This window comes from Pseudonaja textilis, chromosome 6 (genome assembly GCF_049901715.1).
Source record: "Pseudonaja textilis isolate UNSWEBS1 chromosome 6, rPseTex1.2, whole genome shotgun sequence".
NCBI lineage: Eukaryota > Metazoa > Chordata > Lepidosauria > Squamata > Elapidae > Pseudonaja > Pseudonaja textilis.
In genome coordinates, this window is record NC_141995.1 from 56,478,846 (window position 1) to 56,492,756 (window position 13,911).

A 13,911-nucleotide genomic window follows, 5' to 3' on the forward strand; every position below is an offset into this window, starting at 1 on the left:
TCCCCATCAAGCATCTCCAATGCCCGAGCGGCCCGAGACAGCATCGTCCTCAGCCTCAGCCTCTCCAAACATGCCAAGGGAGACATGTCATGCCTGTTGGATAGTCACAAATCCTACCTTAGTGACTACCGGTTTGGTAGGTGTTCGTGCGCGTGTGCGCACGCCCTTAACGTGCATGCACCTAACAAGCCAATCAGCTGAGAGGATGAAGAAACAAAAAGCTAGAAGCGACCCTCACACACACACACACACACACACACACACACACACCAATGCGCTTTTTGGTCTTATCCTCAGCTGATGTGGCAGGTTTGGGGTTTTTTTTGGTCTCAACCGGTAGCATCCCACCACTGGTTCCAACTCTTCCTTCAAACTGGGCTCCAGAGGGGCCATGACACTATTTCCCCCTCCCCCATAGGCACTTCTTCCCCCAGAACAATGTGGAGAAGGGCGTTCCGGGTATTTGTGGACTATCGGAACCAGATGGAGCATCAGTGGTGGGATTCAAAGATTTTTACCATCATTTCGGTGAGCGTGGCTTGGTGGGTGCGTTTTGTGCGCATGTACACTGCGCAGGCGCAGAGGCATTCCAACTTGCCTCCTGCAAGCAGGGGTGGGATTCAGATTTTTTAAGAACCTATTCTGTGGGCATGGCTTAGTCGGTAGGCATGGCTTGGTCATGTGACTGGGTGGACATGGCTTGGTAGTCATGTTATTGGCTGGGTGTGGCCAACTCAATATCACTCTCATCGAGGCACGCATCTCCTCGCCTGGCCTCTCATGACTGTGGGGATGGTGCAACAGTCGTAAGTGTGAAAAATGGTCCTAAGTCACTTTTTTCAGTGCCATTGTAACTTTGAATGGTCACTCCACACAAGCAAAATACCAGCAAAGTTGATAGATTGATATGGAAAATGATGGATGGATGTAGAAGATGATCGATGGATGGATGGATGGATGGATATAGAAGATGGACGGACGGATGGATGGATGGATGGATATGGAAGTTGATTGATATGGAAGATGATGGATGGATGGATATAGAAGATGATGGATGGATGGATGGATGGATGGATGGAGATGGAAGTTGATAGATTGATACGGAAGATGATGGATGGATGGATATAGAAGATGATGGATGGATGGATGGATGGATGGATATGGAAGATGATAGATGGGCAGATGGATGGATATGGAATTTGATTATTGATAGATGACAAATACTAAACAAACGACCAACTACCAGAACCAGTCCAGAACCAACATCGCGCACACAAATCCTCATCAAATCGGATGACGGTGAAGCTCTGTTAATTATTCTTTTTTTTTCCTGGGCGCGTACTTTTTATACAGTAAATGTTTCAAAAAGAGCCAGAAACGGCCGTAACACTTCGGTACCACCCGCGCCGCCTGCACGAGGACCCAGCCAATCGGAAAACGGCTCAAAAAAGCCACCCGAAAAGTACAGAACAACCCCAATCGCCTCTTGCCCAAAAGTGCACCACCGAGTTGATGCCGTCACAGAGAGGTCGAGTTAGAGGGCGGGCCTAAACAGCTTTAACTTTCACCGGATAGGACGGTTCTGTCTTCCTGATCAGCCCACCCCCACCCCCCGCAGCTCCTCCCCTGTCTTTCCATTGGTTAGCGGAATGGCCCCTCCCCCGCGACTGCTTCCCACACACTGCTCCGGCTTAATGGAGAGGGGTGAGGGAAGGGAGCAAGCGATGAGCTTGGCGCCTGCGCGGTGGGGTGGTGAGGGAAATGTTGGTTGCGGTGTGGTTGGCTTTGGCCGCTTGTTTCTTCGCCGCGCTGCTGGTTCTGCAAGTCCCGCCACTGAAAGCGTCACCCGGGGCTCTCTCGCTTGACCTCGCCGGGATCTTTCAAGACCTGATCCGGTACGGGAAGACCAAGGCAGCCTGTGGGCAGCGACCTGTCCAGCTGCAGATCTTTGATGTTCCCAAGAGGTAAACGAAACAAGTCAGCAGTTATGCAGGGGTCTCTATCTGTGTACTTCAACTCCCAGAATTCCTCAGCAAGCATTGCTGCCTGAGGGATTCTGGGAGTTGAAGTCCACAAGTCTTAAAGTTGCCAAGGTTGGAGGCCCCTGATTTAGAGATTAGAGCTGGAAGGGACCTTGGAGGTCGTCTAGTCTAACCCTCTGCTCAAGCAGGAGAACCTATACCATTTCAGACAGGTGGCTGTCCAGTCTCTTTAAAAACCTCCACTGATGGAGCACTGACAACTTCTGGTGGTGATTAAAGATACGGAGGTCGGGGGATTCCACATGGAAATGTACTTCGATATTCTTGAATATAGATACATGGATTAAGGAGCTTTGGAATTAAAGGTTTACTGGGGATTATTGTTAAAAATAAGAAAATAAATTCAATTGGAATAGAAATGGAAATAAGAATTTATTATAAGAATGCTATTTAAGATAATTATGTGGTGAGGAAAATGAATGTAAGAGAAGAGAAACCAAAGTGATTATATTGTTATTAATTTTATATAATGGATTAAATGGGAGTGAAACAGAAAATATAATTTGTTACATAAATGTAATTGGAAAAATAAAGAGTATGGAAATTAAAAATGATTATTAATGTTTAAGAATTTAAAATAAGATAACTATAATAATTAGTAAGGTGGTGAAGAAAATGAATACGGAGCATGGAAATCAAACCCAATATTGTTATTAATATTTACAATTGGTTTGTTATATAAACGGTTTTGGAATAAACATAAGATTTATTATGTAATAGGGAAAGAATACCATGTGGACCCCAATTGGGGGAAAAGAAATAAATGCATATATAATAGTAAATAGGAGATCATTGTTAATATAGGATGTAGCAACTAAAAAAGGCTACATTGATATGTGTTTTTTTTTAATTTGTTATATATCGGGTTTAATGGAATAAAAAGGGGAGAATATCTAAAATAAAAATAGGTGGCAAGATTGAATTGATAATGAAAGGGGATAAATATTGGATAACATATTTTGGGATGATTTTTTTTCTGTCTGGAAATGATGAATGAAATAACACGAAGTGATAAAACATGTTAAAAGAAAAATGGAATAGGAATGAGGAATTCTGGGAGTTGAAGTCCACAAGTCTTAAAGTTGCCAAGTTTGGGGACCCCTGATCTAAAAGCAAGCCAGCCACATTCTGGTTCAACGCAATGTGCAGACTGAAACCCTAAACTGACCCTGGTTCCTTCTGCAGGTGGTTCTACCATTTTTATATTGTGTCTGTGACCTGGAATGGCTTCCTGCTACTGCTGTTTATGCAGTGTATGCTTTTCTCTCAGTCATTTCCTTCCTGGGTTCAGGATTTGCTCGACATTCTTGATGGAGGAAAGGAAGACAGAAACATCCACCACTCAGAAAATGGTATGAAATTATTTTTTGACATGTATGTATATTATTTGGTGGAGAGGGCCCCAATGTATTGTAGATTTTGGAGGGCGGCTTTTCTACGAAAGCTGAAATTATTTATTCTGTGCATCAAATGGGAGGACAAGCAAAATCATTTTCACTACAGATTTTTCAAGTATATTCCTTTCCATGTATCCCACTTTCAATTGGGGAGGGAGGTGGGAGGAGAATAGGTCTGCTGGATCTGGAAAGATCCAGAAAACTGTAGAAAAGAGGTACAATAGCAATAATAACTATACTCAAAATAATACTGGAGATTAAAGGGCATATTTTAATATATTGGATCCATGAAAAGTTAAGGTGGCCATTGACTTACAACTTTTGTTTAGTGACTGTTTGAAGTTTCAAGAGCACTGGAAAAAAAGTGACTAATGACCATTTTTCACACTTATGACCCTTATAGCATCCTCATGGTCATGTGATCAAAATTCAAACACTTAGCAGCTGGCTCATATTTATGATGGTTGCAGTGTCCCAAAATCGTGTGTCCTCCTTTTACGACTTTCTGACAAACAGAGTTCTTAGGGAAGCCAGATTCACGTAACATCCATGTTACTAACTTAACAAATGTCTCACTTAGCGACAGAAATTTTGGGCTCAATCACAGTCGTACGTTGAGGAATATCTGGATTGAGCAGATGCCTTCCCCGCAGTTTTGCATGAGTAGGACATTTTTATTGAAAAAAAATTTTCAATGAAAATCGTTTTAATTGAGAGATCTAAATTTGAGGAACTTCCTAATCACTCAACTCCACAGTTACTAAGGGAACTTGGCTTCCCCACTGCAAAAGGTGAGGTACCATGACCCCAGGACACTGCAACCGTTGTAAATATGAGTCAGTTGACAAACCCATCTGATTCCCAGGCATCAGACTTTCGATCACACGACCATGGGGATGCTCTTATGGTTATAAGTGTGAAAAATGGTCATAAGTCACTTTTTTCAGTGATGTTACGGTCACTAAACAAACGGTTATAAGACAAGAACTACCTGAATTTTGATGTTTCGCCCTCTGTTAGTCACTCAAAGTCATTTGGAGCTTGATGTCTTTTATGTGAGATGGAAAAAAGTAGAGGCTCATCCCCTATTTTCCCACCAGCAGAATTCTGAACGTTAACATGGGGAATATCTCTGAGGATTTCTTGTGCAACTTGCAATTTTTGGGTGGTGGGGGTGGTGGCTGAATTTGGCACCCCTACGACAAGCTAACAGTTGTTTACACACTGTCTTTGTTGGATTTCTAGGTGCCACATTCCTGTCAGCCTTCCTGGTCTGCCTTTTGGTATGGGTGAATAGCTGTCGACGGTTAAAAGAATGCCTTCACATCAGCATCTATTCTGGAGGTGTCATTCATTTTGTACACTACTGCTTCGGCCATTTTTACTATGTTTTGGTGGGGTTGACAGTGCTGTGTCAGGTGCCAGCAAAGAGTAGAGAAGGTAAGCATCTTCTTTTGCCTTCTTGCAATAAACGGTAGGAGAAGGAAGGGCAGAGCCAGGGGAGGAGTAAAGAGAGGGGTCGGCCTGAAATTGTTAGGTAAGTCACAAATGAACTAAATCCAACCTTCCTTGAGTCATGGTAGCCCAGTGGTTAAAACACGATTAACGGTAAAGGTTCCCCTCTGTCATGCCCCTGGTAGAGACTGACTCTGAGGGAGAGGAGGAACAGCTGACAGGGAGTGGAAGTGTGGCTCCAAAGGTGATGGAGGAGGCTGGGGAAGGGCAGAGGCCGGCTGAGCAGTCGGAGGAGGACCCAGGCCCATCCCCTCTCCATCCTAGGGCACGCAGGGAGGAGAGGATAAGGGAGAGATGTGGTCTGCTGGGGAGAAGAGGACCTTGATCCTCTTCATGGGCTGCAGCTGTGACAACTTGATAAGAGGATGGACATGTGTATGGGCGAACGCTGGAAACAAAGCATGGAAATATCTCTAGTTTATGGTTCCTCTCTGAGTTTTGGCGTCCTTCCCAGTGTGTGTTCTGTTCTCTGTGGATGTCCTCCAGCCCTTATCTTGCCTGGTTTGTGTTGCTTTTTTCCTTCTTCTTGTAACTGTTTGTGTGGGAGATTTTTGTCTTCCGTCAAGGATATTTGGAGCTTGGAAGCAAAGTGAAGGAATAAAAGGGGCTTCGCCTGTTTTCTGTGACTGTGTTTTATATCCCACCCTGGGTCATTACACCCTCGCACACACATGCTAGTCGTTTCCGGCTCTAGGGGAAGGTGCTCATCTCCGTTATAAAGCCGAACAGCCAGCACTGTCCTAAGACGTCTCTGTGGTCATGTGGCCGGCATGACTAAACGCCAAAGGCGCATAGAGCGCTGTTCCCTTCCCACCAAAGTGGTCCCTATTTTTCTACTTGCATCTTTTATGTGGTTTTGAACTGCAAGGATGGCAGAAGCTGGGACGGAGCTCCCTCCATTACACGGCACTAGGGATTCGAACCGCCGAACTGCCGACCTTTCTGATGGACAACCTCAGCATCTTAGCCACTGAGCCACCGCGTTCCCCTATAGAACGCAATATTGCTGGCTAATTCTGCAGAAGGCCAGCAGTCCGATTGTCACCAGCTCACCTTCTGAGTTTCATGAAAATGAGGATCCAGATTGGGTTTTTTGGGGAGGGGGGGGTCATTACAGGTAGTCCTTGACTTACAATGGTTCCTTTAGTGACCGTTGAAGGTTACAGTGGCACTGAAAAACTGAGGACTATTTTTCACACTTGCAACCATTGCAGCTTCCCTTTTGCAAACTTCTGACAAGCTAAGTCAGTGGGGAAGATGGATTCACTTAACAACTCTGTTACTAACGTAACACCTGCAGTGATTCACTTAACAACTGTGGCAAAGGTCTTAAAAATGGGGCAAAATTCACTTAGAAAATGTCTCACTTAAGCAACCGAAATGTTGGGCTCCGTTCTGGTCGTAAGTTGAGGACTACCTGTATGCTGACTCTGTAAACCACTTAGAGAGGGTGTAAAGCACTCTGAAAATGGTATATAAGGCTAAGCGCTATGGTTAAGCTATTTTTTTTAAAGTTTACAGATAACCGATGAACAGATAATCAGAATTGGAAGGGACCTTGTAGGTCATCTAGTCTAACCCCCCGTCCAAGCGGGAGACCCCTATACCATTTCTGACAAATGGCAGTCCAATCTCTTCTTGAAAGTCTCAAGTGGTGGCGCTCCCACAACTTCCGAAGGCAACTTCTGTTCCATTGGTTGATTGTCCTCACTGCCAGAAAGTTTCTCCTTACTTCCAGGTTGAATCTCTCCTTGTTCAGTTTCCATCCATTATTCCTTGTCTGGCCTTCAGGTGATTTAGAAAATAGTTTGGCCCGCTCCTCTCTGTGGCAGTCCCTCAAATATTGGAAGACCGCTATCCTGTCTTCCCTGGTCCTTCTCCTTACTAGACTAGCCAGGCCCAGTTCCTGCAACTGCTCATATGTTTTAGTCTCCAGTCCCCTAATCATCCTGGTTGCTCTTCTCTATACTTTTTCTAGAGTCTCAATGTTTTTTTTTATAATGTGGTGACCAAAACTGGATGCAGTACTCTAGGCTTTACTAAGAGCCACCTCTTACTAAGGCTTTATAGAGTGGTATTACTACCTCCCTTGACCTTGATTGTATCCCTCTGTTAATGCAACTTAGGATTGCATTGGCTTTTTTGGCTGCTGCTGCACACTGCCGGCTCCTATTTAGCTGGTTGTCCTCTAAGACTCCAAGATCCCTCTCCCAGTTTCTTTATTTTATATTTACAATAAATTCATCTTTCATTTAAACAATGTGTCCACTTAAACAGTGTGACATTTTGCGACATTTTTCTCACTCACGGAGCTAAGGTGGGCCTGGCCTGCATGTGGTGCATCTGGCCTACAGGCCGCCAGTTTGACACCCCTGACGTAGAATAAATAATAGCAATACCGGTTTACTATAGACCACATTGAAATCTGAATTTAATAAAGCAATGGGTTCAACATATTTTAAACACATAAATACATTCTGTTTCTCTTCATTTAGGCACAGCTCCTTCACTGACAGTCTGCTGGTTCCATGTTCTAGGACTTGTGATGTTCTGTTGGGCTTCTGTCCATCAACACAGATGTCATGTTATTCTTGCTAACCTTCGAAAAGATAAATCAGGTAAAAGAATTGCTATTCCAGTCAATATTTTTTAATCTTCCCAGGTCAAATATATTAGTATAGCCAGGGATGAGATCCTACCAGTTCGCACCTATTTGCTAGAACTGGTTGTTAACATTCTAAGCAGTTCGGAGAACCGGTTGTTAGAAGAAATTACTGGTCTAATCCTGTAAGGAAGGCAGGAAGGAAACATTCTGGTGTTGCTTACAGAAGCTGCCTCTCTGTTAACCCTTATTACATTCTTGGCAGGACTAGACTTCCTGTCTCTGGAACTTCTCTGGAGTTTTCTTTCCCTCCTTTGCTGGTACTTTGCTTGTGTGGAGTAACCATGAAAAGTTACAATGGCACTGAAAAAAGTGACTTATGGCCATTTTTCACACTTACGACTATTGCAGCATCCCCACAGTCATGAAAAGCTAAGCAAGAAGATGCATGCCTCGATGTGAGTGATATTGAGTTGGCCACGCCCAGCCAATAACATGACCACCAAACCATGTCTACCCAGTCACATGACCACTAAGCCATGCCCACCAACCAAGCCACGCCCACAGAGCTGGTTCTTAAAAAATTTTGAATCCCACCTCTGAGTATAGCCCAGTGTTGGCGAACCTTTCAGGAGCGCCGGAAACCGGAAGAGCAGTTCCCTGGCATGCATACGTGGGCCGGAAGCTTCCACTTTCCAGCGCATGCATGCGCACTGGCCAGGTGATCTTCTTGCGCATATATGCACCAGAAACCGGAAGGCCAAGCAGCCGGCATGCATGCATGCATGCGCTGGAAACCGGAAGCTCATCTTCCCAGCCTGCGCATGCATACTGGGGAGCTGCCCTTCCAGTTTTCGGTGTTCCCACATGTGCGGAGACTAGCTGGCTGGCGTGCATGCGCATGCTAGAACCCAGATGAGCAACGGATGACAGCTGGTGTGCCCGGAGAGATGGCTCTGCATGCCACTTCCAGGAAGCATGCCCTAGGTTTGCGATCACAGGTATAGCCCCTGTTGCAATCCTTGGTGTGTCGCTCAAAGAACATTGGTGATACTTGGGGAGAAAGCATACAGAACAAACAATTTAGGTTATTAAATCCAGATTAGGGATGTTAGTTCTTCAAACGCCAAGACAAAAGATGCTCTGGAGCAAGCTTAACTACACACTGTACCCTGTGGATATCTCCTTAAAACATTGGTTATTATCCTGGGGTTGTATGGGAGCAACCAACCCCAGAAAAAGTTGAGCTTGAGTTAATAACGGGCCAACAACCATGAACCCATATCTGTCCTACAGCACTTTGTTTGTACTCTGTTGGCATTTCTTTTAAGTCAAAACAGTATTTTCCTGTGACTGAGTAGGTTCCATGGGAGCCCAGAAGACAGAGTTTCTCTTAAGGAGGATCTGCATATTTATTCCATTCAAGCCATCTTTTTCGGCTTGGGATCCAAACTGCTGCACATGCCTAATGCATACATATTCTGATCTTGTATGTAAAAGGGCAGAGGATTCAACATAAGGAACCAAATATATGTATGATGGAGGATTGTTGAGCCCAATCACTCCAAACTTTCTCGCCTCATTGCCCTTCTTTGCATTCTCTGCAGTTTTATATTGAGACCAAAAGAAAGGAGTTATTGTGAGAAACAATAGTAGAAACACATGTTTTGGATGGAGAGATTTCTTGGCACCTCTCACTAGCATCCTAGTTTTGGCCTATCTCCAAGGCCACTTGGACAAGACCCACTGTTAGGGCCTGGGGAGTTTCGACTATAGCTAAAGAGTTAAGAGCAAATTTCATTTCATTGGCTATGTTAGCTGGGGTGGTGGCTCTTGGTGTTGAACATAGTTTGAAACCGGATGATTGCAAGATTCAGCTAAACTATCTACTTGGGAAAATGTTTAGTTTTTTACAAGCACAGTGTCTAACACGTGAAACAACATATGTTGGATGTGTCCAGAGGCACAACCATTAATATATCATATAATCCAGGAAAACAGGTTCTTTGGCCAAATTGGATGTCCTGTCACTCACGTTAACCATGGGGATTTTTTGTTACCGAAAAAAACCAAACAGATCTGATCATAGTGAAGAAGATCCTCTGAATTGATCAAAATAGGCACTTCGTTTTGTCTTGGAAACAAATATAGTTGTTGATTAGCAATCTATCTTGGTTAGTGCCCATTCACAAATATAGTATTTATAGATAACTTGCAAACAGTAATAAAGACGAGATAAGAGAGTAAATTATTTTCAGAGTAGTGTGTGCATTTATGACCAGATTTCCTGCATCTGACAACAAAAGCCGCCTATGCAAAACTGATTAAGGTCTGGTCAGTTTCAGGTAGCAGCTCTTTAAACAATCTCTCTGGCCTCTGTGGAGATTCAAAAATGGGGGGAAAAAAACCAGGCCGGGGACATGACACTGTACAGAGAATTTTATCTGAATGATGTAGCAGCAGTCGAGGATTCTCATAGTATCTCTTCCCTTGCGCTCTCAGACACATATTCTGTTATCAACTATTTTGCTTAACGATAAAGTGACTGGACCAGATTACAGTCACTAAATGGGGGAAAAAAAAGGTATGGTTGGGAAAAGGGTGAAATTTAGCCAATGGATTTATTAAAGTTGTAGCCTTTCCCAACTTTCATTATCTAATTACACTGCTAGTTCTGCTCACCTTTCTAAATTCAACAGCTAATTTTTTTATTTTTATATTTCTTTTAGGAAAGGTCTCCAGTTTGGATCATAGCATTCCTTTCGGTGACTGGTTTGAACTGGTGTCCAGTCCTCATTATTTTGCAGAATTTCTCATATATACATCAATGGCTGTCACATTTGGATTTTATAACTTAACTTGGTGGCTGGTGGTAGTATATGTCTTTTTTAATCAGGCAGTTAGTGCTGTTTTGTGCCACGAATATTACTTAAACAAATTTAAGCACTATCCAAAATTTCGGAAAGCATATATACCCTTTATTTTTTAAATTGTTTATATTAAATGGAGTATGATTCTACATTGGCAGCGATTAAAGATCTGGAGATCTTCTGAGACAAAGTGATTATTACCAACAAATTTATTTTTGCTGAAATTGAATTGTTGCTGATCATACTGCAGGTCATTTATTAGACACAGAAAATATGCTTCTGTCGGTTGTATTGTGATCATCAGAGCAATTTTATGTAATCTACTTAGACGAAAGTTCAACTGAGTTTAATATGTCTTATCCCAAAGAGAATGCTCCCTAAAATAAGATCATACCCATAGGCAATTACATTATATATGCTGGTTTGACAAAATGTCTCACTAACTGTGGGGCTGACTTCTGAGTAAACAGCAAAGGGATGTACTCAGGAGTGGGATTCAAATTTTTAACAACTGGTTCTGTGGGCGTGGCTTAGGTGGTGGGCGTGGCTTGGTGATCAGGTGACTGGGTGGGTGTGGCTTGGTGGTCATGTTATTGTCTGGGTGTGGCCAGCTCAACATCACTCATATCGAGGCACGCATCTCCTCGCCTGGCCTCTCATGACTGTGGGGATGCTGCAACAGTCGTAAGTGTGAAAAATGGTCATAAGTCACTTTTTTCAGTGCCTTTGTAACTTTAAATAGTCACTCCACACAAGCAAAGTACCAGCAAAGGAGGGGAAAAAAACTCCAGGGACGTTCCTGAGACAGGAAGTCTAGTCTTGCCAAGAATGTCATAAGGGTTAACGGAGAGGCAGTTTCTGTAAGCAACACCAGAATGTTTCCTTCCTGCCTTCCTTCCAGGATTAGGCCAGTAATTTCTTCGAACAACTGGTTCTCCAAACTGCTTAGAATGTTAACCGTTTCCAGCGAATAGGTGCAAACCAGTAAAATCCCACCCCTGGATGTACTTTTAATAAGATACGGATTTTTTCCCCCTTTGCACAATGTTCTTACTTTGGATCAGAACAAAAAAAGCTATACTTTTTTTCCATACTTTTAGTCAGATTCATACAAGGTCTGCATGAATGATGAAATGAATTTTAAAACTCGACTGGCAGTTGTCATGTCTTATACTTGTCTGTTCAGAAATATGCAAACGCTATGCTTGGATGATCTAAAAAAAAAATAATAATTCAGGGCTGAACTTGCTTAGTATTTGCATAGGAAACCACCAGATAATTCCAGGACTGTAGAAAAATCAAGCTAACAATTTAGGAGAAGGAAACGGCAAACCTTTTCAGATATCCAGGAGCAAAGTTCCTGGGAGAGAAAATAGAACTTTACATCCTATAATTTGCGATATTTCTGTCTCTTGCAGAAATGCCAGGCTTCCTCAAATGGAGGACCACCAAATTTGCTGGCCTGAAGCTAGTTGTGATGACCCTAGGCCTGGCACAAAGGCAACACAATCAGATAATTGGTAGGAGTCCCTTTAATAGCTCCAACTTTGCCCCCAATGTCCTGGTTACCTTCTGGGCTGGAGGAAAACTCTCCCAGGAACAGCGTTTGGGTGCAGAGAATCAAGTCCAAAACGTGGTCAACAAAAACTGTAACTATAAGTCCAATCAAGGCAAAATGACGTAAAGTCCAGCTGGGCAGAGCAGGGCAGGAGAAGAAATTCCAGACATGAAGGAATGGCAGTAATTCAACCCGGTTGGGTGGATGCCAGGAACGCATATAACCAAAGTCAACACAAGATAAACTCACTTTTGTTCCCAGCAGCTGCCGCACTCAGCTTGCATCTCTTTTAAACTCTCATTCCCAGGTGTGGCTAATGAAGGGAATCAGGGCCCTTTCCTTCCCCATAAGCCACGCAACACACATTGCTCCCTTCTCCGTTCCTGCCCTAGGATGAAGAGTGGGTGTGCCTGGGTCTTCCTCTGAACCCCCTCTCCCTTGTTCTACCTCTTCCCTGCTCTGCCCAGCCGGACTTTGCCCTTCCCCAGTTTCCTCCACAGCCAATGAAGCCACACTCCCACTCCCTGTCAGCTGTTTGTCTTCCTCCTTGGATTCAGACTTCGACAGGGGCATGACACAAGCTGGGAATACTAGCTAGCACATCTGGAAGGGAGTTTTTTTTGGGGGGGGGGATTATCAATAGTGGAGCCATGATGATGCAGTGGCTAGAATGCAGTATTGCAGGGTGACACTGCCAGCTGCCAGCAGGTCGATTTTCACCAGCTCAAGGTTGACTCAGCCTTCCATTCCTCCGAGGTTGGTAAAATGACCTATTGTCATTTTGCGATCGTCTAACAAGCGAAGTTGATGGGGAAGCCAGGTTCACTTTACAACTGTGTTCCTAACTTCGGTGATTCACTTAGCAATGGAGACAAAGGTCAGAAAATGGGGAAAAATTCATTAATAAATGTCTCAGTGCCAGAAATTTGGGCTCAATTGTGGTCATAAGTCTAGAACAAGGGTCTTCAAAACTTGGCAAGTTTAAGACTTGTGGACTTCAACTCCCAGAATTCCTGAGCTAACATGACTGGAGGAGGAATTCTGGAAGTCCACAAGGTTTAAAGCTGTCAAGTTTGAAGACCCCTGGTTAGAACTACCTGTGAGGGCACTAATTCAAGAGCTCTACATTTTCTTGACTCTAAACCAGGGGTCCGCAAACTTGGCAACTTTTAAGACTTGTGGACTTCAACTTCCAGAATTCTCCAGCCAGCTATTCTGGGAATTGAAGTCCACAAGTCTTAAAGTTGCAGTTTGGAGACCCCTGCTCTAAATATTTACCAAAACTGCTCAAGCAGTTTTTCTCACATCAATATTTCAAAAAGCTTCAGCTTTTCAAATTGTACCAATTATTTTGGTAGAATTCCGTTCCTTTGTTATAAGTTTCAAAAGTATTAGAAGTATTTAATACAAAAGTATTCAAAGTATTACATTAGATACACCCGTTGCAAGTACTAACAGCTGCACTTATATATTAAAATTAAGTTATCAAAGATAGATTAATGATTTGGAAGTAGGAATCCCAATATTATTTGACCTCGGTTGCTGATTTGCTTCGTTTGGGCTGCTGTAAAGGAGGAACAAAACCTAAAAGGGGACAAGAGTGAACAACTTTTGCATTGTTGCCAGGATCTGCCCGTTAAATTAGCAGTTGAGGTCTATTTGCAGGAGACTGCACTAATCTGAGAGATGGCTATGATTTTGGGCATTAATTGTTGCATTTCCAGATTATTGCAGACTCCAAAACTTCTCCGGTTTCTCTCTCTCTCTCTCTCTCTCCCCCTGCCAGAAAAACTACAAGTGGGAGGGGCTTCTGCCTGCCGGAAGAGCATGACGTGACATGCGTTGATTGGCTGGCTCGCTCTTCCCTCACAGCCTGTTAGCTCCCGCCTCTCCGAAGGCGGGACAGCCGAACTTGATAGTTTCTTAA

General features: G+C 43.5%; 1 protein-coding gene across 3 annotated transcripts; it reads left to right on the forward strand.

The window, feature by feature from the left end:
• The first annotated feature begins 1,735 nt into the window (after positions 1–1,735).
• SRD5A3 (steroid 5 alpha-reductase 3) lies at positions 1,736–13,891 on the forward strand. Of its 3 annotated transcripts, XM_087936633.1 has the most exons (6): positions 1,736–1,964; positions 3,228–3,394; positions 4,685–4,879; positions 7,450–7,572; positions 11,845–11,946; positions 13,771–13,891. In XM_087936633.1, the coding sequence occupies exons 1-6, from the start codon at positions 1,762–1,764 to the stop codon at positions 13,818–13,820; spliced, it is 840 nt and encodes a 279-aa protein (XP_087792759.1). In that variant the 5' UTR covers positions 1,736–1,761; the 3' UTR covers positions 13,821–13,891. The 3 variants fall into 3 exon arrangements, with proteins under 3 accessions (XP_087792759.1, XP_087792758.1, XP_026555711.2); XM_087936632.1 differs by lacking the exon at positions 13,771–13,891 and having other exon boundaries at positions 11,845–12,909; XM_026699926.2 differs by lacking the exons at positions 11,845–11,946; positions 13,771–13,891 and adding an exon at positions 10,286–10,650.
• The last annotated feature ends 20 nt before the right edge of the window (positions 13,892–13,911 follow it).

Bases quoted from the DNA above. Each gene is read 5' to 3' on its own strand.
- SRD5A3 (XM_087936632.1), top strand. From the start codon at position 1,762: ATGTTGGTTGCGGTGTGGTTGGCTTTGGCCGCTTGTTTCTTCGCCGCG. The intron at 4,880-7,449 runs GTAAGCATCTTC...CTCTTCATTTAG, and splicing joins GCCAGCAAAGAGTAGAGAAG to GCACAGCTCCTTCACTGACA. The intron at 7,573-11,844 runs GTAAAAGAATTG...TGTCTCTTGCAG, and splicing joins CCTTCGAAAAGATAAATCAG to AAATGCCAGGCTTCCTCAAA.